This window comes from Westerdykella ornata (assembly GCF_010094085.1).
Source record: "Westerdykella ornata strain CBS 379.55 unplaced genomic scaffold EI97scaffold_4, whole genome shotgun sequence".
Lineage (NCBI taxonomy): Eukaryota > Fungi > Ascomycota > Dothideomycetes > Pleosporales > Sporormiaceae > Westerdykella > Westerdykella ornata.
This window is the reverse complement of record NW_022986854.1, coordinates 1,395,688-1,418,128: the sequence shown is the minus strand read 5'-3', so window position 1 is coordinate 1,418,128 and position 22,441 is coordinate 1,395,688. Positions and strand designations below refer to the sequence as shown.

General features: G+C 54.4%; 11 protein-coding genes across 11 annotated transcripts; 7 read left to right on the top strand and 4 right to left on the bottom strand.

Moving 5' to 3' along the window:
* Nucleotides 1-331: 331 nt before the first annotated feature.
* Nucleotides 332-2,297, top strand: EI97DRAFT_456525 (uncharacterized protein; the record flags this gene model as incomplete). The annotated part of the gene is made up of 4 exons (XM_033800743.1): nucleotides 332-404; nucleotides 1,713-1,946; nucleotides 2,064-2,075; nucleotides 2,143-2,297. The coding sequence occupies 4 exons, from the start codon at nucleotides 332-334 to the stop codon at nucleotides 2,295-2,297; spliced, it is 474 nt and encodes a 157-aa protein (XP_033656671.1).
* A 1,313-nt stretch (nucleotides 2,298-3,610) lies between these two features.
* Nucleotides 3,611-5,534, top strand: EI97DRAFT_371692 (MFS general substrate transporter; the record flags this gene model as incomplete). Its single annotated transcript, XM_033795309.1, has 5 exons — nucleotides 3,611-3,778; nucleotides 3,943-4,109; nucleotides 4,209-4,318; nucleotides 4,370-5,112; nucleotides 5,139-5,534. The coding sequence occupies 5 exons, from the start codon at nucleotides 3,611-3,613 to the stop codon at nucleotides 5,532-5,534; spliced, it is 1,584 nt and encodes a 527-aa protein (XP_033656670.1).
* Nucleotides 5,535-7,909: 2,375 nt separating this feature from the next.
* On the top strand, nucleotides 7,910-9,498 carry EI97DRAFT_456523 (uncharacterized protein; the record flags this gene model as incomplete). The annotated part of the gene is made up of 5 exons (XM_033800742.1): nucleotides 7,910-7,990; nucleotides 8,039-8,131; nucleotides 8,180-8,216; nucleotides 8,268-8,742; nucleotides 8,847-9,498. 5 exons carry the CDS (start codon nucleotides 7,910-7,912, stop codon nucleotides 9,496-9,498), a joined length of 1,338 nt encoding a protein of 445 aa, XP_033656669.1.
* A 306-nt stretch (nucleotides 9,499-9,804) lies between these two features.
* Nucleotides 9,805-11,267, bottom strand: EI97DRAFT_228013 (peroxisomal biogenesis factor 11). The gene is made up of 3 exons (XM_033793925.1): nucleotides 10,967-11,267; nucleotides 10,624-10,907; nucleotides 9,805-10,474 (listed from the first exon to the last, which is right to left on the bottom strand). Exons 1-3 carry the CDS (start codon nucleotides 11,031-11,033, stop codon nucleotides 10,121-10,123), a joined length of 705 nt encoding a protein of 234 aa, XP_033656668.1. The 5' UTR covers nucleotides 11,034-11,267; the 3' UTR covers nucleotides 9,805-10,120.
* A 235-nt stretch (nucleotides 11,268-11,502) lies between these two features.
* On the bottom strand, nucleotides 11,503-12,912 carry EI97DRAFT_440589 (mRNA capping enzyme, large subunit; the record flags this gene model as incomplete). The annotated part of the gene is made up of 1 exon (XM_033799642.1): nucleotides 11,503-12,912. One exon carries the CDS (start codon nucleotides 12,910-12,912, stop codon nucleotides 11,503-11,505), a length of 1,410 nt encoding a protein of 469 aa, XP_033656667.1.
* Nucleotides 12,913-13,194: 282 nt separating this feature from the next.
* On the top strand, nucleotides 13,195-14,743 carry EI97DRAFT_456520 (26S proteasome regulatory subunit RPN7; the record flags this gene model as incomplete). Its single annotated transcript, XM_033800741.1, has 3 exons — nucleotides 13,195-13,647; nucleotides 13,698-14,503; nucleotides 14,551-14,743. The coding sequence occupies 3 exons, from the start codon at nucleotides 13,195-13,197 to the stop codon at nucleotides 14,741-14,743; spliced, it is 1,452 nt and encodes a 483-aa protein (XP_033656666.1).
* Nucleotides 14,744-15,072: 329 nt separating this feature from the next.
* Nucleotides 15,073-15,592, bottom strand: EI97DRAFT_228000 (uncharacterized protein). Its single transcript, XM_033793924.1, has 2 exons — nucleotides 15,375-15,592; nucleotides 15,073-15,318 (listed from the first exon to the last, which is right to left on the bottom strand). Exons 1-2 carry the CDS (start codon nucleotides 15,450-15,452, stop codon nucleotides 15,163-15,165), a joined length of 234 nt encoding a protein of 77 aa, XP_033656665.1. The 5' UTR covers nucleotides 15,453-15,592; the 3' UTR covers nucleotides 15,073-15,162.
* Nucleotides 15,368-17,533, top strand: EI97DRAFT_499603 (PLP-dependent transferase). Its single transcript, XM_033802619.1, has 3 exons — nucleotides 15,368-16,145; nucleotides 16,195-16,991; nucleotides 17,051-17,533. Exons 1-3 carry the CDS (start codon nucleotides 15,734-15,736, stop codon nucleotides 17,303-17,305), a joined length of 1,464 nt encoding a protein of 487 aa, XP_033656664.1. The 5' UTR covers nucleotides 15,368-15,733; the 3' UTR covers nucleotides 17,306-17,533.
* Nucleotides 17,534-17,921: 388 nt separating this feature from the next.
* EI97DRAFT_414254 (uncharacterized protein) lies at nucleotides 17,922-18,558 on the top strand. Its single transcript, XM_033796822.1, has one exon. It carries the CDS (start codon nucleotides 17,959-17,961, stop codon nucleotides 18,256-18,258), a length of 300 nt encoding a protein of 99 aa, XP_033656663.1. The 5' UTR covers nucleotides 17,922-17,958; the 3' UTR covers nucleotides 18,259-18,558.
* Nucleotides 18,318-19,783, top strand: EI97DRAFT_456518 (uncharacterized protein; the record flags this gene model as incomplete). The annotated part of the gene is made up of 4 exons (XM_033800740.1): nucleotides 18,318-18,475; nucleotides 18,531-18,850; nucleotides 18,906-19,372; nucleotides 19,442-19,783. 4 exons carry the CDS (start codon nucleotides 18,318-18,320, stop codon nucleotides 19,781-19,783), a joined length of 1,287 nt encoding a protein of 428 aa, XP_033656662.1.
* A 96-nt stretch (nucleotides 19,784-19,879) lies between these two features.
* On the bottom strand, nucleotides 19,880-21,759 carry EI97DRAFT_227899 (FAD-binding domain-containing protein). The gene is made up of 2 exons (XM_033793923.1): nucleotides 21,475-21,759; nucleotides 19,880-21,382 (listed from the first exon to the last, which is right to left on the bottom strand). Exons 1-2 carry the CDS (start codon nucleotides 21,575-21,577, stop codon nucleotides 19,977-19,979), a joined length of 1,509 nt encoding a protein of 502 aa, XP_033656661.1. The 5' UTR covers nucleotides 21,578-21,759; the 3' UTR covers nucleotides 19,880-19,976.
* Nucleotides 21,760-22,441: the final 682 nt, after the last annotated feature.

Below are 22,441 nucleotides of genomic sequence, written 5' to 3'. Positions count from 1 at the left end.
GGTTGAAGGCGAGAAGACGGATATGCGAAGGTCGCAAGCCGGTAGCCACAGAATCGTCAACTCTGGATTTCCTCCCATTAAGCGGGGTTGAGGTGAATTTGTCCAGGGCCCTGGTAGCTTTGCCTAAGGCTGCGTCTTTACCGGTAGTCACAAGAAGAGTGTACGTGTGCGGGTTTTCAGGAAGGTTGAAGTTTCCCCAGTGGCTGATTGCAGATGTTACCGGGCTTTACAGCACGGGAGGTTTTGCTTTTCATGCATATTCTTTTGCAACGCAGCGGTACGCCAATAAACGGAGGCAAATGACAGGAAATGGAAACCCAATTGACTGGCGATGGGCGATGAGTTCATCACAGGTGGCGCACGGTACTGGATTGAAGCAACAGCCCCTCACGGTGGAACCGAACGTATGTAGAGTCGGGTTCTTCATGGTAAATATCGCTTATACGTCTACAAGAATGGAGCAAGTATAGTCTTGTCGTCATGTGTGACTAAAGGCAGATCCATCCGCGTCCACCCCCGCTCTCCGCACCTTCACTGACTAACACGTTGTCAATTAGGTCAACCTATCCCAAGAAACCTAGAACGAGTGAAGCGAGATTTCGCTTCGGTAGGTACCTAAAGGGGGAACAGATCGATCCTTTGCATAAGTGAGGTCAGACTTCACATATGGCGCAGCTGAAAACGGTCGACTCGTGCGGTCTCCAGCTTCTTGCCGCATCCGCACTTTGCTTGTGTCTCTAGCCGATTCGAATGTGTGCGATTGCCGAGACGCAAAAATAAGGTTGTGATATTGGACCTTGCATGACCGGGGGCTGAGCTAAACTGCACTTTTATGTTTAACGCTCGTCTAATTAATCTCTTGGAGTGATAGCCCACATGTTGGCTACGGTTTACGTGGACACTGTGGCTGCCTGACTTCTAAAACACGAAGTTGAGGATGATGGTCATTGATGGAACAGCGCCAATTGTGGCTTAACGGACTTTTACTCCGAACCTGTAGGATTGGATCCCGCAGTAAGAGGCAGAAGAGCATCGTTTTTTCTGTGGCTCGCGTGAATATTCTTGAAAGAGAGGTGCCAGAGAAATCGAAAGTCCAAGACTCGTTGCCAGGTACTATAGTGGCGTGGCTGATTAGCTGAAAGCACTCCAGCCAACGGGGTCGTCGCTCGATCGAGCCACTTGCTACCTGATAGGACAACGAAGCAGTTCAGGCAGTCCTCCAAGGTTCTCAGCTCGCCAATTGGCTTGTCCAACACGGCCGAAGTACATCGCATCTTCTACTTCGTGCTGGTAGAGTAGTCTCTCCCTCTAACAAACTTTCATGTCCTTTCGCTTTTTTTTCAGAGTATTTGTATAGCGTCGAAAACACTGCAGAATTGGGCTGGCTGAAAAGGCAAGACTTGACTCTGGTTCGGCGATGATGGCATCGCCTGAGCTCAGCCCGTCCTTCATTGTGATGGTTCTGGCTACCTGAGAGAGAAAGGAAGCTGAACCTATATGAACCGAACCATCATGTATCTTGCACACTCATCAATATTTTAACAACGTGGACCCGCCTGCTCACGGAATTTGTTCTTCATCACTTCACTACTTCAAATCTTCGGCGAATATATCACCACAAACCCTCAGCCTTACCCACAATCACACAATGGGTTCGTCAAGCATCCCGCTCAATCAAAGTTGATACATACATACTGATCTCAATTCCATAGCCGTCATATTCGTCAATTGCACCCAGTACGGCGCCTTGCAGAACGACGCGGAATATTCCTTCGGCGGCGTCCCTGCCCAGAACCCATATCAGAGCGCGCACGTCTATCGCCATGTGAATGGGAATTTCCAACAGGTCACTCTGACCGCCAAGAATAATCCAGGTGTTATACTAGGAGTGTATAATTACGGCGGTGCAAATGTGACCTTTACCAATCGATCTATTACTTGGACTGGTAAGGCAATTTCGGAAGTCCTAAGCATTATGTCATCCCCTTTTGTTTCGTGACGCTCCTTTGATTTTACTTTGGGTAGACAAGCAAAAGCATTAGCTAACATTTCTCCTGAATTAGGGCCCGTTCTCGGTACGTTGAGAGGAGATACCCTCCTCAATCACTTCCAAGGCGTATCATGAAACTAACGTGATTTAAGTCAACGGAGTTAATGTTCTCTCTGCAACAGACTCTGGTCCGGCACTTGATCCGACCAACACTGACGAGGTCATTAAAGACGAGAATGCAGTTACGGGCGGTGTGGTGGTTAAATTCATGTACAAGCCTAAAGAAGATGAGGAGGAGTCTAACTAGACGGCGAAGTACTGGAGGTCCTTGAAAGTTGCAGGAGTCACGTGGTAGTGTTGGTTGAGAGCTCGTTTTGGGGTCTAGAACGCATGTTTGCTTCGCTTCTTCCTGTTTGAATCTTTTTCGCACCATCCAGAATCCCCTCAATCACATTTGCTTTGCCTCATTAGAGGCCAATTGTACGCCAGGCGCCCAATTGACCCTAGTTCCTTGGTGTCCAGTACCAATCGCTTACAATTCATGAAATTTATTCTTGTCCAACGATAACCTTCCGCTTTCCGTACTAGTGCGGCCCATCTAGCACCACTACTTGTATTTCCACGGCCGCCGCACTCTGTATTATCTTATACCCCTCCTATCTAATCGGATTTCCCTTCAATGAGCTAAGACCATAGAGCATCAAGCCTTTCGACTCGTACTGTGTACACCAAGCTTCCGCTTCCGCCCCCCAACGGGCTAGTCGGTTAGTTAGTGCTTTTTCGCGCTAGCGCTGGGCTTGGACTTGCTTGTGTCTGCCGCGAGAGGCTTGAATTTGGCACACGACGTCTCGATGTCGTCGCTGTGATCACATGTGTCGATTGCACATGCGAAGGGTCCTGCTCTTTTGGATTCTGGAGACATGGACACCCTCCTCGGCGAAGGCCGATCGATCTATCAGATACTACTTGTAGCTAGCACCACCACCACCTCGAATCCCACTTGGCACAACTTTGCTTAAGTAAAGGAGCAGGTCGAAGTAATAAGGTGGGGTGGTAGCTAGTTACACAGAAAGAACAGTCCGTCCATCTGCTGCCGTGCATGCAGCTGTGAAGACGTCTGAATGGCTGCTTTCTTGCCATTTCCAAGGTTGCGTTCCAAGGGTGCCCCAGGGTGGTGTTGGTGGATCCTGATGGTGTGGGTTTTGGAGGGGCGCGTGCCCACCTGGATCGGATATCGAAAGCTCGAGGATCTGATGGAAAACCCTCATGTTGGCCCTGGCCCGCCGACGGCGGTTCGCGATTCGCGAAATGGCTTCGTTGGTGCCGAGGGAGTTCCTTGGACTTCTTCACTTGGGTTTGGCTCTCTCTTTTCTTGAACCTTTTCTTCCTTCCCTCGCGCCCTCCTCGAGGCTGGAATATATTGTACACCTGCGCATCAGATCAAGCCGAACGAAGCGACTGCGCGACGTCATCTCACCGATCTCACCAGCCTCTCCGCCTTGCGCTCCCTCCCATACTAGTGTAACTCGACGCATCCGACCCTACCTACCTACCTTTTCCTTAGCCGCCCCGAGTCGCAACCACAACATAATACTAATATTCCAGTAACACAATACCTCGATGGCGAAACCCGACAAGTCCAACGCTGCGACAGCGAATGCGACGGAAGAACACCACCACCATGGACGTCGTGAGAGCGTCGCGAGCACGAGGAGGGGCAGGTGGGAGCGGTTGTGGCCCGTCATTGCGTGTGGAGCGGGCCTGTTTAGTGATGGGTATTTGAACAGTGTATGTTTTTCTAACTTTATTGCTCATTTCTTTTTTTCTTGTGATTATCTGGAGACGTGGAGGAAGTGGAATAGTTGGGCGCAGAGCACATGGCGTTCCTTCATTGCTCTGCAGTTATTTTGCAAGAGAAGACACTTGTATCGATACTGACATGTAATGTACAGATCATCGGCCCCGTCAACACCATGCTCAAGCGCATCTACCCAGACGCATACGCCAATTCGGACGCACAGGCCAATGTCTCGAGTATCACGTTCGCGGGCACCGTGCTGGGTATGCTCGTCTTTGGGTATACGAGTGATCATTTTTCGAGGAAGTGGAGTTTGTTCATGTGAGTCCATTTATGATATCTTTGAACAGTCCAGAAAGCTTGAGTTCCATAAAAGAGACATCTGCGGAATGTGGAAAGAAGGTGAATTGACCACTCCAGCTCAACGCTCGTCATCATCCTCTTCGCTATCCTCGGCACTGGGTCCTATGGCACCAGTCCCTCGGGCCTGATCACGGCGCTGGTCGTCTATCGCTTCTTCCTAGGAATCGGTACGTATACCTCCCAAGTATGCACCATATCAACCCACACTGACCCATCAGGCATCGGCGGAGAATACCCCGCCGGCTCCGTCGGCTGCGCCGAAAGCACCGGCGAGCTCAAAGAAGGCACGCGCAACAAATGGTTCATCCTCTTCACCAACGTGCAAATCGACCTAGCCTTCCTCATCGCCGCCATCGTCGCCACCATCGTCATCGTCATCACGGGCGAGGACCACCTGCGCGTCGCCTGGCGCGTCTGCCTGGGCATCGGCGTCCTCCCGCCCCTCTCCCTCCTCTACCTGCGCCTCAAGCTCTCCGAGCCCGAGGCCTTCCGCCGCGAATCCATGGCCCACACCCGCACTCCCTGGCTCCTCGTCCTCCGCTACTACTGGTTCCGCCTCACCATCGTGTCCGCCATCTGGTTCATCTACGACTTCTCCGCCTACAGCTTCGGCATCTACGCCACCGACATCCTGGCCAACCTCCTCGGCGACGACGCGCCCCTGTGGAAGTCGTTCGCCTGGAACATCCTGCTCAATTTCTTCTACATGCCGGGCTGTCTGGCGGGTGCCTTCGTGGCGGACCTGCCGTCCATGGGGCCCAAGAAGACGCTGTGCATCGGCGTCGTGGCGCAGGGCGTCATCGGGTTCCTCATGGCGGGCGTGTATCCGTGGCTGAGCCGCAAGGAGAATGTAGCGGGTTTCGTCGTCGTGTACGGCGTGTTTCTGGCGCTGGGCGAGTTCGGGCCCGGCGATAATATCGGCTTGGTCGCGAGTAAGACGTGTGCGACGGGTATCAGGTATGTGCTTTCCCCCTTCTTTTCTTTAAGGATTATCTGCTTGAACGCGTGCTGGGCGGTGACGGGCTAACGAAACACAATTGCAGAGGCCAGTACTACGGCATCGCCGCCGCGGTAGGCAAAATCGGCGCCTTCGCCGGTTCCTACGCCCTCGACGCCATCCAGACGCAAGCGGGCGACGACAAGATCGCGGCCGGGCGCAATCCCTTCTTTGTCGCTAGCGCGCTGGCGTTCCTGGCAGGTGGACTGGTCCTGCTGCTGCCGTATATCGGGCAGGATACGATTGACAAGGAGGACATTGAGTTTCGGGCGTATTTGGAGAGGAATGGGTATGATACGGCGAAGTTGGGGTTGGATGCGGATGGGAGTGGGAGTGATGGGGGGGTTGTGTTGCAGGAGGAGGAGAAGGCGAGGGAGAAGGTTTAGGGGATTTGGATGCGAAGGGATGCTGCGGGGGGTTGGTGAGATGGTTTTTCGGCTTCTTATTAGTGATTGAGGTCATGCTGGAGGAATTTCATCGACGCTTTTGCACCGCTGCGAGAACGGGATGAGATTGCTTTGTGTGGGTATATAACTAATATAATGCACCTGCAACCACGGAGAGAAGATGATGAACATCGACAGATGTGGGAAGTCCAAAATGGATTGCAAAGGGAGGGTGCGTCTCTCGGGACGTCGAAAATATGGTACACATTCCAGTATACGTGGAAAATCAAGCATCTAGCACTAGCACCATCGGACACCGAACGGACTTTTCTCCTACATGGTAACATATAACTTGACCTTCTGTACACAGTATGCCAGTGACCGCCGTGCAAAGCCGAAGTCCGACATCGATCCGGCTGGAAAGACCCAATCCAGACCCTAGGGTAGGTAAGGTGTCGCAGTCGTGCTGCATGCCCAGATAATTCGTTGCGCAGAACGGACGGGGGCGTTCGGTGCTTTTTTCTCTCCAGCTATTCATTATGGTGTAGAAGAAGAATACATAGCGCAGATGTATTTGTTTTTGTATGATAGTGTATTGTCTCAGCCGAGACAAAGAAGTATTCGATAACACTATTCGAGCACTAGAGTACCCCAGAGTAGGTTCCTGGTCTAGAGCTTTCTAGCGTAGCCATGAGAATTTTTTCTCTTTTTGCTTTTGCTTTTGGTTTTGCTTGCTGAGAGGGCCGGACTTGGTGGACTCACCACTCCTCGAAGGAGGCATCTCGAGCACTCCCATGATGAATGAGTTCGTCTTACTCGGGATTGGAGACGGGGATGGGAAGGCAAGAGTTCCCCAAGAGTTGGCAGACAGGACAGGGGGGTAGAGAAAGAGCCCCCGGGAGGATCAGGGCCGGGCGCCACCAACAACGGTCTTTTACACCCTGCAAGTAAGACTGAAGGATGGGTTCGTGAGTGAGTGATGAGTTCTAGATCGTACGAGTCTGAAAATATTGGCGATGGATAATCTATCTAGCTTTTCACGTTGTCATTACGACAGAAGTGTACCCCGTAGTACCGATAGTCTAGTCGCTACAAAGCTACCCTACCCTATCTCGCGTCACACCCCTCACAACTCAACCCTCCCACTTCTCCTTCCATCCACCAACCCCGGAAGAGCAAGCCAGGGACCTCGCTCACCCGGAGCCGCACGCGAGGCCTCGGCTCCGTTTCAACGACGTGACGGCCCTGACGGGAGCGACCGTGAACCCTGAAGAAGTCCGTTTCCATCACGAGGGGGGAGGTTTTTCCAGGGTTGATGAAACGGGTGAGGTGCGGAGTGCGAGTGACAAGTCGTCAAGTGGGCAGGTTGACCGGTTCGTTGGGATGGCGGAGGAGAGGGGTAGAAAAGACGATAATGAAAGGTTGACGCAAGGCGGAGGACGGGGAGGATACGGTCACGATGATGGGAATTATTGGTATGACGATATACTGGTAAGCCTAGCGGGTCTATCGATATCTCTGCAATCCTACACTACACTACTACTGCTTACTACAAGTACACAGTCCTATCCAACTCCCGCTATACCATACTAGTCCCCACACACCTAAGCTCTAACCCCATCCGAGTACAGTAAGTAACAAGGCGAGGCTGCACACTGGCACACACGCGCCCGCTTCGGACCCCGTCACCCCTGCAACCTTAATCCTACCAATCCTGCACACGCACCGCGCCCCATCGTCCAACACCGCAACGGACCCTCCCCCGCGCCCTGCTTGCTTCTTGCCTCCAATCGAGTTTCACACTGTCGTACCATGCGGACCCGGGAATCGGATCTCGTCGGCATCGCATGGCATGGATGGGGTGTTGGCCGCGAGACGATATCGTTAGATCCACTGACGTGCAGGCACAGAACCATGTGCGTTGCGTTGCTTTGTTGCGTGTGACGTGGGATGCGAACCTGGAAGGGCTTCGGGTTATGGGTGTTTAGTGCAGGGGAGAGATGAACGGGGTGGTGGATGGCTTATATGAGATGAGGGTGAGGCTGCTGTGTGATGGTTGCGGTTCCCCAGGTTTTAAGTTTTTATTGAATTGTTAAGAGGCTATCTATCCGTTCGTCTATACTTGTATTTGGTCGCCTTCGTCTTGCAGCTTGGGTTACACGACTTACCTACTTGGTGTGGAAGATAGTGAACTGATTACTTGCATACTGGGGAGTAGGACGTTGGAACATGTGAAGGGAGAAGAGAAGGATTGTATCTGGTATATCATTGAATTGGAGGAACTGGTTTTCAGGGCTCCCCGACTGCGATATTGAACGGCCATCTCTATCCGTGTGCGTGGGGTGGGAACAGGAAAGATGCTCGGTGGAGCCAACATGGAAGACGACCCTTCGAACGCGAATCCGCCCCCTCTCAATCGACCTGAGACCATATTAGGCGTCGTGATAAGTTTTGTGGTCAGTGTGCACTGCGCATTGCGAGAGCTCAGTTAACAATCCATCCAGGTGCTTGCAAATATTGCCATAGCTCTTCGGTTATACGTTCGGATTCGAGCCAGACTCCTAGGATGGGATGACTTATTCGTAGTCCTGGCAGGAGTAAGTCGATTAGCTGCAAACCTCTGGCTCGATACTAACATCCTCCAGATCGCAGTCACCATAGGCTCAAGCCTCACATGCCTAAGTACGCCGACCGCTTGCCTCCCTCACCTCCCCATTAGCTGACCCTCAACAGTGCCCGACTACGGCCTAGGCAAGCACTTCTGGACCCTGACCGTCGCCCACCGCATGGAATACTTCAAACACATCTGGTCCACCAACGCAGCCTACACAGCCTCGACGACGTGCATCAAGCTGGCCCTGCTCCTCCAATACCTCCGCCTCTTCGACATCTCGTCGCGCAAGCTGCCCACCACCCTCACCCGCGCCATGATCATCCTCATCTCCCTCTGGGGCGCCACCTTCTTCCTCCTCGCCCTCTTCTCCTGCCGCCCCATCGCCAAGAACTGGAACTGGATGCTGCCCGGGACCTGCGTCGCGTGGGGTTCCAAGGACGCCAATGTCTTCTTCGCCTGCTGGGCCGCGCATGCCGCGAGTAATATGATGTTCGACATCCTGGTTTTTGCACTGCCGACGCCGTTTTTGAGGGATTTGAGGATGCAGGGGAAGACGAGGGTCGGGCTTGTGGCGTTGTTTTCTTTGGGCGGAATGTAAGTCTTCACATCCTCTTACATTCCTTTCCTCCCAGCACCACATCCCCAAAGCAAAAAGGAAATGTTTTAGCAGAAACCCGAATATTAACACACACCCCCAGCGTCGTCATCCTCAGCATCGCACGCCTCATCTCCCTATGCCTCAAGCGCGCCGGCACCGTCCCCGTCTTCGACCCCTCGTACGCCACGCCCAGCATCTACATCTTCTCGGTGCTCGAGGTCAACATCGCCATCCTCTGCGCCTCCATCCCCATCTTCTGGCCCCTCGTCACCTCGCTCTCGCTCAACCAGATCTTCGTCGTCAACGAGATCGAGGTCCGCTCCCAGCGCCGCGGCAGCGCGCCTCGCGACGATGGCGGCGCTCCCGTGGGTATCCCCGGGTTCGACGTCGAGATGGGGAAGAGGTTGACGAGGGTGAGTGCCGTGGTTGTGTATGAGAAGGAGGGTGCGCTGAGGGGGAGAGGGGAGGGGGAGGATGATGATGATGGGTTGGATTTTAAGTGCAGGGAGACGGTTAAGAGACCTACGAAGGCGTTGTCCAAATCAAACAACAGCAGACATCTGCATAACGACTCCAAGCATTCAGATGTCTCTTATTTCTCCTCGTCGTCGTCGTCGGGAGGTAAGAGCTTGCAAATCGAAATCGGGAGGAGGTTCAGTCAGGAGTCCCAAAGGGGGTTAAATACGGGGCGTCTGGCGCATTGTCGGTCGGAGACTACGCTCGGTGGGTCGGAGAGGTCGGGGTCGCCGTAGTGGATGCGTGTGTTGGGGTGGGGTTGAGGAAGGGAGAGGGGTTTGATGGGAGGGTGGCAGGGAAGAGCGATTAGTTGTGTGTGTGTGTTTTATGGATTTGGAAGGATTGCTTTGGTTCGATGATACCCCCTTTGCGAGATGTGATATGTGGGATAGATAGATGGCTTGGATCAATTAGTATTTCGCTTCATGTTGAAAGAATTGCGTTGTACATCTGTGCTCAGTCGAGGACGTGAAGAGCGCACTGGGATAGATAAGTCGACACTTACTTGAACTGTTCAGTTAGTGTTCTACCTCAACTTGACAGAGAAACAAATAACAACTGTGATGGATTCGGTTATTTAGGAAATCTGCTCCGACTGCTTGTAAGACGATTGGAATCCAGGCCTGCAATATCGGTACCAAAGCTCGAGACTACACAGTGTATCCAATCTATCAACGAACAAGAAAGGGGCACCAAAGCCTGGGTAAATAAGATCGCTTCGAAAGTCCCCGAGAAAAGAAAAACTAGACCATTGTAGCCATAAGGTTATACTTTCGTTTCTGGCCTTTGAGCAACAACACCCTTCCCCTCACCCCCTTCCTCACCCCCTTCGTTTTCCACTCCCCATCCATCCCCCCTCTAAGCCGTCTTCTTCCACTGACCATACACGCCCAAAAGCGAGCTCACCGTTCCCGCCAACCCCACGAACCCATCATCAAAGTTGGCCACGCCCAGCGCGGCAGAGGGAACAGTGATGTCGCACAGGTCGCTCAGGAGCTGGATGCGCGCATGGTTGGCCTCGCGCTCAATCTTCTTCTTCTCGACGGCGCCCTCGCCGTCCTTCTCGCTGATGGCGGCCGCCCGCTCGCGGAGCCGGTACAGAGAGTACAGCGAGGAGATGATGGAGCAGGTGAGGCCGGTGAACCAGGCCTTGTAGGCGTTGCGCTGGAGGCGCGCGGCGCCGGAGAATTTGCGGATGCTGGTTGCGTCGAGCTGCGAGGGTTGTTAGAAGGGGCATGTCTGATATGGGATTGAGATAGCTTGGAAGGGTTGGGAGGCGTAGCTATAGGCGCACCAGTCTCCGAGCCATTTTGATCCTTTCTTCCCTGCATTGTCCCTTCAGAGCCTAGACATGTACTTACCACCGTCGCGTTATCAAACAGCATATACGCCGCATATCCCAACTGCCTCCCCACAGCCGTGTACCTTAGCACAGGGTCCATGCTCTTCGCATCGCTCGCCTGCGCCGCCGCACGGAAGTGCTCGACGAACTTGCCCACACGCAGCAGCTTGCGCGTCACGCCAAACTGCTTCTTCGTCGTCTCGAAGGGCGCAATCGTCGAGGCTGGATGGTTTGTCCGGTAGAGGTACCATGCTAGGAAGCGCGAGAAGTACTGCAGGGTGCGGAGGAGCTTGTCGCGGCCGACTGTGCGAAGCCCGAGTTAGCAGAATGGATGTGCTACAGGGGGAGTTGTAATCGCGTACCCGTCGTCGCGACGAACTTTAGGTAGTGCGACACCGTGGGGTGATAGATGAGGGCGTCTGCAACCATTGTGTCTGCTTCTTTCTCACCGAACACACAGCTGAGGAGGTAACGCGACGGGGAGCGATCCAGCTTCGGTCGTTAGGGGGTCGTAAGAAGGCTGTGATGATTATTCAAGACGAACAGCCTTCGAAGTCAGCAAGTTGGTTGTATCTATCGGCGTGCTTGTGATTTCGAGGATGAAAGCCGGCAACGATTCAAGGACCTCGGCAAATCCCACGAGCGGGTCACGTTGAATGCGCCCCGCCAAGAGAATGCTTGTGATCGCGGAGGACGCGTCCTGGGATGCTGAATTATTGATTCTTGGAAGAGGAGGTGCTCTTCTGGTATCTATAGAATGCCTCAGAAAACCGTCCTGCAAAAGTGAACACCCATATACTGTAGTCCACCACTCGTCAATTCCCCGAGCGCCATTGAGGCCCCATCTGGCCCCACAATGCAGTCATGAGCGAAACCGGTCCGTGAAGAAGTCCCAGAACTATACCTTATAGAAGCAAAATGTGTGATAGAAGTCAGCAGCGTCAAGCTCCTCCTCGGTCGTCAAAAGCTTCCCAGTTACTCTGTCCCTCACTCCCATCCGTTCGCTCAAGGGCCCAAGAATCGGATCATCCTTCTGCTCCTCCCAAACCTCTCGGAACGGTTTCCGGTATTGCAACTCCAGGTTGTAGTCCTCCGCCAAGGCACGGAAAGCCTCCCAAGGTACCACGTACTCGGGCACTTCTTCGACTGCTTCCTCCAGAAAGTAGAAATACTTCCAACCGAAAGGCGGTCTGAAAATGCCGTCTTTCGGAGTTTTACCTGGAAACTTGACGCGGTATATGCTGTTTCCCCACTCAAAGCCCTCGTCCTCTGCTTTGCCCTGTTCTTTAGCTTCTTCTCCGTTGTTCTCAACATCTGGCTTCTTCTCCGCCCCCTCTTCCGTGCTCTCCTTTGGCTTCGGGCTGTCTAAACTCTTCTCCGGATCCCATTCCTCCTCATTGTCACTAGCAAACGTCGGCCGGTCATCCTCATCGTCGCTAGCAAATGTTGGCCGATCGTTTTCTTCGCCTGGTGCGTTGTTGCCGGAAACTCCGTGGCCCTTAGCCTTGTGATGCTCTATTACTTTGGCTGTGAGTACATCGGAATTTGGTATGCATCCAATGAAGCGACCGCCCTTCTTGAGTGCGCCGGCCACATTCCGTAGCATACCCCGTGCCTTCTCCTCACTTTCGAAAGCGTAATGCATGCAGAACATCATGGTCACCATGTCGAACCCGCCGCCACCCCACCGCTGGCTTGCCGCATTCCCCGGTCCAACACTAGGGTCGATGCCAACCTCCTTGATGATGGGGATATCGCCTAGCCATTCTCCGAAGCAGTCCTTAGTGTAGAATTCTGCATGGAACAGATACTGGCCCCGCCTAAGGCGCCTTCGCATTTGCTCGTATCGCTCTCTCGCTTGGGATATGGAAACGTCTGCGGGGTCCGCACCGACATATAGCTCGACTTTGCGCGATGACTGCCATTTCTGAAGATCTCCGCCCTTTCCGCATCCGATGTCGAGTATCTTCAGATTCCGCTCATCACCAATGAACTTCTGGATTGTGGACGACTTGACCCAATTGTTGAAGCTGCGCAAGCCCCTGATCTTGCTGTCTGTTACACGCCATTCACGGCCGCGTTCCGGTACCATGTTGTAATGTTGCCTGACGACATCGTGAACACCTCTGGAGGCAGCTTCTTGGTGAGCTCTTCTTTCAGCCTCCTCCTCTTTTTCTCGCTGGCGGCGTCGAGCGGCTTCGCGCTCAGCGGCTGGGATTCGAGCAGCAGCACCTGGTCGTTTGCGCTGCCGTGGGGGTGATTGAGATCGAGATTCCGAGCGTGCGCGCTTCCGGCCCGTATCCGCCATTAGAACAAGCAAGTACTTCAATATGAGAAGAGTTAAACAGTAAGTGTTTTCGAAAAGGTGAGAGCTGTGAGAAGGAGTGAGTGGAGCTCGTGTGGTTGATCGAAGACGAGCGGGAGCTTGAGCGCAGGACCCACTTTTATGTCGATCTTCGCCAAGGCCGGAGTTTGGCCGACGCATCATCAACAGCTTCCACTTTGAAGCTGCGGAGCCTCACATCAAACACTTCAGCCGATTCGAACGCCACTACCGCTCAAATACCCTCATTCCCCTGTGATTCTTACAATGGGCGATCCACAATTTTTCAAATACCCGGATCTCCAGCTGTCTCAGCACATCTTCCAGCTAACGAATCCCGCGTCTTCCAAAGCTGCCAAACAAGCTTCTCTCCAGTCCATCCAAAATGCCATCAAGGAGCACAAAATGGCGCCGCTCTACCGGCATCTCGCGCATCCTGTTGAAGGGGTCTTGAACGAGCAAGGGGAGGGCACAGCACAGCACCCCACCACCTACAGGCGACCGTCTAGCGCCGCGACCATTCTCGCCACGAAGAACCCGACGCTCGACGTTAACCTACCATGGGATGAGAACTTGTACGAGAGCTTGAAGGCCGATAATGAGAAGGAGCTTGAGGCAATACAGAAGGAGGAAGATGAGGCCGTAGAGAAGGCTGGAGAGACGGAAGTGCAAGCAGCACGAGGAAAGAGGGCGGAGTACTACACTCGCATTGGCGATAAGGTGCGGCATGCATATACTCTCCTGTGAGATGATGCTGATGTGCTCTCTAGGAGAAAGCCATTGCAGCCTTCGAGACCGTTTTTGAGAAGACCAGCATTCTAGGCACCAAGATCGATATCGTGCTCGCCATAATACGAATCGGTTTGTTCTTCGGCGACCGGGTGTTGGTAAAGAAGACGGTCGAGCGGGCGAGTGCCTTGGTCGAGCAGGGCGGAGACTGGGATCGCCGGAATCGCCTGAAGGCATACAACGGGCTGCACCTTCTGACGGTTCGGTCATATGCACAAGCCGCTCCGCTGCTCCTCGACAGTCTCTCTACGTTCACGAGCTACGAACTATGCAGCTACTCTTCGCTCGTTGTCTACGCAATGCTGGCAGGATCCGTATCTCTCAAACGAGTCGACTTCAAGGCCAAGGTGGTGGACGCTCCTGAGATCAAGGCTATCGTCGGAAGTGCAGACGAGAAGATCTCGGCGATTACTGGACAGGCTTCTGCAGGACCTGCGGCTGGCGACGAGGAGATGACCGAAGCTTCGACGACGGCCACACCAACGCCCACCGTTGTGAACCTCACGACACTCGGAGGGGAGCAGGACAAGGAGGTCGCGATTGACTTCTCTCCGCTCGCCCTGCTGGTCAAGAGCTTGTACGAAGGCAACTACAAGAATTTCTTCAAGGCACTAGGAGAGGTTGAGGTGAACTTCCTCAGCCAAGACCGCTACCTTTACGAGCACCGGGGTTGGTTTGTCAAGGAGATGCGGCTGCGGGCGTACCAGCAGCTGTTGCAGTCGTACAGGGTTGTAGGACTGCAGAGCATGGCGAATGACTTTGGCGTCACCGTCGACTTCCTTGACAAGTGGGTATCCCCAATTGCGTGATGTGGGTTGAACTGACAGGTAGTAGGGATCTCGCCAAGTTCATTGCTTCGGACCGGATTCCGTGCACGATAGATCGCGTGAAGGGCATCATTGAGACAAACAGGCCGGATGACAAGAACAAACAGTACGCGGACGTGGTCAAACAGGGCGACCAGCTCATCACGAAGCTGCAAAAGTACGGGCAGGCGGTCAGGCTACGGGGAAGCGAACGGGGTTGAGGGCTGGACTAGGAGCGTGGATGAGTATTTAATGGGTCAGTGTTCTCCTATAGACATGTCAATCAAGTAGAGCGAATTCGCATTCGCACCAGGTCGGGAGCTAAATAAGTCGGGACAGTCGGACACGGATCTGGCCGCCTTTTGCCCACGACCCAATAGATGTGATGTTGCTTCTTCTTGACTTTCACACTCGTCCACTTTTTTTTCTTGACAGCGTGACCACTCCCACGCTCCGACATCTACCTCCGATAATTCGATGGCATGAAGTCGGTGAAGACCTAAACCCCCTGCCGTACGACTCCGAACCGGACGTGGCCATAGCTCCTTGACGGCCACGGCTCAGTTAGAATAACGGACGACAACGCTTCCTTTTCCGCGTTCCTGCTGGCGGCGACACACAAATCGCGGTTCGCATCTCCTCAACTCCGGCAGCTCCCGCATCCCACGTCCCACATCCCACTTCCGTCTTCCACCTCCGCCTCGCCAAGGAAGACAACCGTGGGCGGCGAGCTCGACAGGTGGGCGGTCAACAGCGGGATCGGAATCAGCAAAAGGGACCATGTCGCGCCGGTGGCCTGCCAATGTCAGGCAATTGTTCGACGCTCCCCATGGCTCCATCCTTCAGACGCACAGCGTGGCAGCGCCACCGCTCTTCGCAGGCGTGGGCACCCTCTGCAGAGGTATTTATGAGTCTTGTTCGTTTTGTCATTTGTCAGACTTCACAGAATCTCGAGTATCCGGGGCCAACCGCTCATCCCTCTGAGACGAGTGGGGCTTGTGGCCTGTAAATAGGGAAACCCAAAGTACAGTCAACCCGGCCACCCGCATACAAAAGGCAGCCGATGGTTGACCGAGACAATTAATATCTATCCGGACTGCTCTTTGGAGATCTCGTTTATTTCGCGCAGTTTATTATATGTTGACTCCTACTAACCTGTTGCTTCCCGTCCAGTCTCGCATCGAACATTCACCCCTCCGTTGACTCGCACCATGACCTCGGCTGCCCCGCGCAAGGCACTCACCCTCGACACCATCAATCCGAATGTCAAGGCGGCCCAATACGCCGTCCGAGGAGAGCTGGCTGTTCGGTCCGAGGAATACCGTGCAAAGATCAAGAACGGAGGCGCCAAAGGACTGCCATTCGACTCGGTCATCTCCGCAAATATCGGCAATCCGCAACAATTGGACCAGAAACCCATAACCTTCTTCCGTCAGGTTGCTAGTCTCATCGAGAACCCTCTGTTGCTGGAGCACGAGCAGGTCCTCATCGACCAGCTGGGATACAAGTCGGACGTCATTGCGCGTGCGAAGTGGCTGCTGCAAGAGCTCCGTAGCGTAGGCGCATACAGTCAGAGCCAGGGCGCATCGGGCATTCGGGAGAGGGTTGCAGAGTTCATTGAGAGTACATATGGCCCTGCTCCCTGTAGACTGTGCGCGCTGACAAAGTACAGGGCGAGATGGCTACCCGTCCAAGTACACCGACATCTACCTCAGCAATGGCGCCTCATCGGGCGTGAACACGCTCCTCAATGTCATCTGCGCGAAGCCCGAGACCGGCATCCTCGTCCCTATACCCCAATACCCCCTCTATACTGCCACCTTGTCGGTGCTGAATGCGCGTTGCGTGCCATATTACCTCGAGGAGCACCATGCGTGGGGCACCGACCTGGATGCCATACGTGAGTCGTACGACAAGGCCGTCGCAGAAGGAACCGATGTGAAGGCGATAGTCGTCATCAACCCTGGCAACCCCACTGGATCTAGCCTACGCGCCGAAGACATCAGGGGCGTCCTGCAGTTTGCTGCGGAGAAGGGCATAGTCGTCATTGCCGACGAAGTGTACCAGACCAACGTCTTCATCGGCGAGTTCATCTCCTTCAAGAAAGCACTCAGAGACCTCCAGAAGGAGCACCCGGGACAGTACGACGACATTGAATTGGCGTCGCTGCACAGCGTGTCGAAGGGTATGGTTGGCGAGTGCGGACATCGCGGTGGATACTTTGAGCTCTGCGGCTTCGACCCCAAGGTCGCGGAGCAGATCTACAAGTTCATCAGCATCCAGCTCTGCCCGCCCGTCGTCGGGCAGTGTTTCGTCGAGATGATGGTGAACCCGCCCAAGGAGGGCGAGCCTAGCTACGAGCTGTACAAGAAGGAGTACGACTCCATCTTCGAGGGGCTCAAGCAGCGCGCCTACGCACTCTTCGAGACGTTCAAGCAGATGGAGGGCGTGGAGTGCCAACCTCCTGCAGTAAGTCCGGCAACTGCTGCAGCATCACCTGTCCCTTCATCATCACTGACGATCATCAGGGCTCCATGTACCTCTTCCCCACCATTACCCTCCCGCAAAAAGCCATCGAACAAGCAAAGAAGGAAAACCGCACACCAGACGAATTCTACTGTCTCCGCATGCTCGACGCCACGGGCGTGTGCGTGGTCCCGGGGTCCGGCTTCGGCCAGAAAGAAGGGACGCTGCATTTCCGGACGACGTTCCTCGCGCCCGGTACCGAGTGGACGAGCCGGATATCCAAGTTCCACAAGGAGTTCATGGACGAGTTTCGGTAGTTGATGGTTTGGAGTGTGTCTCGTTTTTGGACATGCTTGGAGCGCAACGTTGAATGGGATTTTTTGCATATGCGATATGACTCCACTCTGGGTGACGGCGGGGTTTCTTCTGATAGGACTGTACATAGAGAACAGATGCGAATTGATGAGGCAGTTCCCCTCACTTTTCTCTAAATTATCCGCTATAGACACCTGGAACCCCGCATTCACTGCCGTCACCTCCAATCTAATATAGCATTATACTTGTAGAACCTTTCTAGCCGCTGGGAATATGCAGATACTGGGGCATGCGAGTATTTGTCTTTCATCCTGAGGACCATCCTCTACTTGTACACAGTACTGTGTAGAGGCGAGGGCTAGGATCTGACTACCGACTTCTGGACCACAAATATGGGCAGTAGTGTTTCAGCCTTCTGGAGCAGGAGTGGATACAGTCAGCACTCATGTCAGCGCGATCTCGTCTGTGTTGGTCTCACGAATCGTGATTTTTATTCGATGTCGCATTGGCCCAAAATAGCCAGGGCCTGGGCACATTCCAAGGTTGTCCCATTCAGGGATAGTCGGCGGGTACTTCCAGGAATCGCGTGGGAATCATGGACTCGAAAGCTTGAAGAAAGAATGGCTGTCGTGCGGTCGTCTTATTTAGTGGTGAGATGGGGTTCTCGGCCCCTTCATCCTTCTGTCGCTTTTTCACGCTTTTCTCGCTTTTTCGGAGGGGCGCCGAGGAAGGCCTCGCACTGCACTGCACTGCACGCGAAATCTGGAGGAGGGAGGGGCTGATTTCCCTTCGTGAAGGGGCACCCAGGGGGTGTCGATTCAGGAGAAGATGGGCAGGCTGTGCTGCTGATTACATGCATTGTCGGGCTGATTCTTCTCATCATCCTTCTACATTCTTTTTATCTTATTACTCCATTCATATTTTTCCCTCCTTTTGTCTTTCCTTCGCTGCGTGAATGTCGCTGGATTTTTAGACCTCTTTCGTTGGCCTTTTCGCGCCGGACTGCTTGACGCCATGCTGCTCGATCGCCAGATTCCCTCGCTGAATCCGCGTTTTGCCATCTTCTTTGCCTGCGGGGTTGCGCTGCTGCTTTTTGCCATCTATCACATCACGCTATATACAGAACATGGCCCCTTCTACAAGGGCAACGTTGGGTCGAGAGTAGGGAGCCAGTGAGTGCGGCCAGAACCAATGGAAAATTGTCCCAGACATCTAAGAAGCACCCAGCGCCCCAGCGTCCGAGCCGAAGACCGCTGTGTCACAGCCGAACCAACCAAAGCCGAAACCAACGCTGGAAGAGACGATACGAGAGTTGTTTGCGCCGATCAAGCACAAGGATTTTGTGTCGAGTTTCACGGATCCGACCGGCACCGTGTATACGCATAACAACAACATATGGACTGAGCCTCTGGGGAAGGACCTCCTGATCGTGGACGTGGACACCAGGTATCCAGAGCAGATGTTCGACCCTAGCAAACGGGTCGATTGGGAACATCTCGACACGGATAATCTCGTCACGGAAGCGGTATTCAACCACTACCTCTACGGTAAACCTTCCAGACCCATCCCTCCCGCACAAATAGACCCTCTAACATTACCCAGCCACCATCCACAACTACTCCTACCTCTTCTACCGCCCCATCCCCGTCCCGGGGCACCACAAAACCTGGCCCAAAGTCCACTCCATCTCCAACCTCCTGCCCCAATACAAATTCGTCGTCTTCCTCGACGCCGACGCCACCATCCGCCACCTGCACCTCCCCTTCGAATGGCTCCTCAACCGCTGGAACGTCACGCGCCGCACCTCCTTCACCATGGCGCGCGACCCCCTCGACGACGATTGCAACCTCTGCGACAAGTACGGCACGGCCATGGTGAACACGGGCTTCGTCATCGCGCAGAACCTGCCCTACACGCGGGAGATTATGGACGTGTGGATGGCGTGTACGGCGGGGGGTACCAGGTATGGGGCCGAGTGCGGGAAGTGGAAGGAGGAGTGGGCGCATGAGCAGAGCGTGTTTTCGGATTATCTGAGGTATGATTATAATCCTGAGGGGGATAATATTCGGGTGAGTGGCTACTTTTTTCTCTTCTTGTATGATGGATTCGGGAAATCGGTGCTGATGAACTCTCTAAAGGAGCTCAACTGCGGAGAAGCCAACGGTTTCCCCGGCCACGGCTGGTACGATCCCGTCGATTGCAACGGAAAATTCATCCGCCACCATACGTTTGTCAAGGATCGGACGAAAACAACTACCTCGGAGGCCATCATGCAAGCATTCATCGACATCATGAAGACCAATTTCGCTAAAGTGGGCGGAGACATTGTCGTCAGCGAGGAGAAGGAGAAGAAGAAGGCGACGCCGAAACCCGAGGTGAAACAGGAAGAGGACAAGGAGGGTGAGAAGGCGCATGAGCAGGCGCATAACAGGAGGAGCGCCATTTGGCATGAGCCGCTCAAGAGGAGCGAGGTGTCTTGATAAGAGGTTCGTTTCGTAATTTCCGTCTGCATTGGGAGGAGTTCTGCATTGTATGTTGTATTATCTCTCATTCTGTGCTTCCGGTTGGATGAAGAGGACTCTAGATACCCAGCGCAGGCTACAAAATCGCACCGTCTTCAACCCAACGGCCCTCAATCGTCCTCTGATTGCATCCTTCGCGATATCAATCCTCCTACGGCCTCCACCCTCCCGTTCTCGTCCGGAACAGACCATTAGGATCCACCTCCTGCGCCACCCTCCTCGCCAACGCCCGATTCTCCGGCCTCAGCCTCCCAAAGTAATCCTGCCTATAAAACCCATAATTCGCAAACAGCGGCAAATATGCCTGCGGCAGCGTGCCATCCGCCTGCCACCCCAGAACGCTCTTCCTAACCCCCTCATACGTCGCCTGTACCGTATCCGCCATCCTCTCATACTGGCTCTGCGGAAGAAAACTATAATTCATCTCAATGATAATCCGATCGACCTCGTCATCCGCATCAATCAGATCCGGCCCCAACCTCTTGGCTTGCTGCGCGATCCGCCTCGGAAACGGCTGCCACGCTATACTCGCCACGATGCCGGGGACATCGAGGCCCAGCGCCGTGCTCGACACGTTGCGCCAGTGCGCGTGCAGCGCATCCATGACTTTCGCCTTGTTGGCGCGCGACGGCAGCGGGATCGTCTCCGTCGCGATGTCCACGACCGACGCCTTCACAACGGCCCAATTGCTGGACGCCATCAGATCGGCATACGTGCGCGTGCGGCACGTATCCAGCAGGGGGCCTATATCCGTGAAATTTTTGAAGGTGCCCTCGGGCGGCGTGCCGCCGTCATAGAACAAGAACAAGATCCAACTGTCCACGAGATTGAGATTCGCGCGCTCGGCCGTCACGATGACGGCCGCCTTGTCGTCGGTATTGTACTCCGTGAAGTCGCGCACGGCAGCCAATAGTTTTTTATCCGTGTCGTCGGACCGCAGTGGGAAGACGAGGTTGCCGCCCCAGACATCACCCTGCCGTCTAGCTTGGAGGCGGTAGTTGGTCACGATCCCGAAATTGTTGAGCCCGCCGCGCAGCGCTTTGAAGAGGTCGGCGTGCGAGGTAGCCGTCACGTTGGCGATGGTCCCGTTGGCGAAGACGAGTTCGTACGCGAGCACGTTGGATGCGGCCCAGCCGTACTGCGCGCTCATGTAGGATAGGCCGCCGCCGAGGACGAGCCCGCCGACGCCCGTGTTGCCGATGCGGCCGCCGACGAAGGTCCATCCCGTGCCTTGGAGTTTTGCGGCGATGCCGTCGAGCCGGTTGCCTGGGCCGGCGTCGAGGATGCCTGTGGTTGGGTCGAGGTAGGCGTGCGAGAGGTGTTGGGTGCTGATCAGGGGGCCACCGGAGACGGAGGAGAAGTAGTTGTTTGGGTTGTGCCCGCCGGATTTGATGGCGAAGGGTTCGTTGGTGGTGGAGAGATGGGTGAGGATTTGGGAGACTTGGGAGGCGCTGCGCGGGAAGAGGATGCATGTTGGTTTGAGGGCCGAGCAGGAGGTGCTCCAGTATTGGGCTTGTTCGGTTATGTAGGTTGGGTTTAGGGGGCGGGATACTTCGACTGGGGGGTTGTTAGGTGGTGGGGTTGGGTGAAAGGGTTGGATGGGGAGAGCTGTGAGGGGGAGGGTAAGAGGAGGAAGAAGGAAGACGTACTGGTTCCCAGTGCTTCGACTTCGTCGCATGTATCTGCGTTGACTACCGCAGTGCTTGCGGTGAGAAGCAGGCTTGCCAGCCTCTTCGGAGTGAGAAGCAGCATTGTGTACAGTCCCCTACCAAAATCCAGAGACAGTAATGGATGATGTGAACGGGATATGGCAATCAGCACTCAACTGCTGAATCTACCTCCCACGACGTCCCCTCCTCCAACGCTCAACTTATATACTCCGTACTCTCCTTCTCATTAGACTACCCCTCGACTCATGAACCCTCGCGAACCCCTCGCGAACCCATACACCAAGACACCAAGACCCCTCATTCGGCATCCTCCTCCCAAGCGGCCTTCGCTTCCTGCCCGTCGGGTAACGAGGCTGTACTACAGTAAGCGCAATGTATTGAAAGCAGAAGCGATCGTCGATGTCATCCCAGGTCTGCCTGCTGAGGAATTGCCCATGGAGCTGTTTTTGGAAATGGGCCAAGAGGGTGGTGTAGGATGGGGAAGGAGGGTGTTAGGGAGGGGGGCGTGTTATGTATGTACAAGGTATGTAGAGCGACGTCGTTGTGCATACGCGAGCGTTGGCAGAGAGAGAGGAAGACCTTTTTAGGAAGGGGGATGGTGGGGACTGGAACATGGTGGGAATGTCAAGAGTTCGCGTACGGGGAAGGCTGGGAGGGTGGATGCGGGGTGAGGGGGATACAGTACGGATCTTGCAAGTGGGGAACCGTGGTTTGGGGAGGCGTGGGTGGTATTGGGCGATTGAGGGCGAGATGAGACGATTAGTAGTTGGAGACGGTACCTAGGCGAATGCGTCGAGTGCTCTCGGACTTGAATTGTGAATCTGCATCTCAATTATCGAATGCCAATTATAATCCCACAACACATGAAGCCCCTCCATTTGGCCGGATTTGGATATCATGGAGATGCACTGCACGTGGCCCAGCCGGATAATACCCCTCGTATATG

What these genes read in the sequence shown, in the direction of transcription:
- EI97DRAFT_228000 (XM_033793924.1), bottom strand. Translation starts at nt 15,452, where the DNA reads ATGACAAAACGAACAAGACTCATAAATACCTCTGCAGAGGGTGCCCAC. An exon ending in AGCGGTGGCGCTGCCACGCT is followed by an intron (nt 15,319 to 15,374) that starts GTGCGTCTGAAG and finishes TGACATTGGCAG; the next exon opens with GCCACCGGCGCGACATGGTC.
- EI97DRAFT_227899 (XM_033793923.1), bottom strand. Translation starts at nt 21,577, where the DNA reads ATGCTGCTTCTCACTCCGAAGAGGCTGGCAAGCCTGCTTCTCACCGCA. An exon ending in AGTCGAAGCACTGGGAACCA is followed by an intron (nt 21,383 to 21,474) that starts GTACGTCTTCCT and finishes ACAACCCCCCAG; the next exon opens with TCGAAGTATCCCGCCCCCTA.
- EI97DRAFT_414254 (XM_033796822.1), top strand. Translation starts at nt 17,959, where the DNA reads ATGGGGTTCTCGGCCCCTTCATCCTTCTGTCGCTTTTTCACGCTTTTC.
- EI97DRAFT_228013 (XM_033793925.1), bottom strand. Translation starts at nt 11,033, where the DNA reads ATGGTTGCAGACGCCCTCATCTATCACCCCACGGTGTCGCACTACCTA. An exon ending in AAAGTTCGTCGCGACGACGG is followed by an intron (nt 10,908 to 10,966) that starts GTACGCGATTAC and finishes GGCTTCGCACAG; the next exon opens with TCGGCCGCGACAAGCTCCTC. An exon ending in TGTTTGATAACGCGACGGTG is followed by an intron (nt 10,475 to 10,623) that starts GTAAGTACATGT and finishes CAACCCTCGCAG; the next exon opens with CTCGACGCAACCAGCATCCG.
- EI97DRAFT_499603 (XM_033802619.1), top strand. Translation starts at nt 15,734, where the DNA reads ATGACCTCGGCTGCCCCGCGCAAGGCACTCACCCTCGACACCATCAAT. An exon ending in GGTTGCAGAGTTCATTGAGA is followed by an intron (nt 16,146 to 16,194) that starts GTACATATGGCC and finishes GACAAAGTACAG; the next exon opens with GGCGAGATGGCTACCCGTCC. An exon ending in TGGAGTGCCAACCTCCTGCA is followed by an intron (nt 16,992 to 17,050) that starts GTAAGTCCGGCA and finishes GACGATCATCAG; the next exon opens with GGCTCCATGTACCTCTTCCC.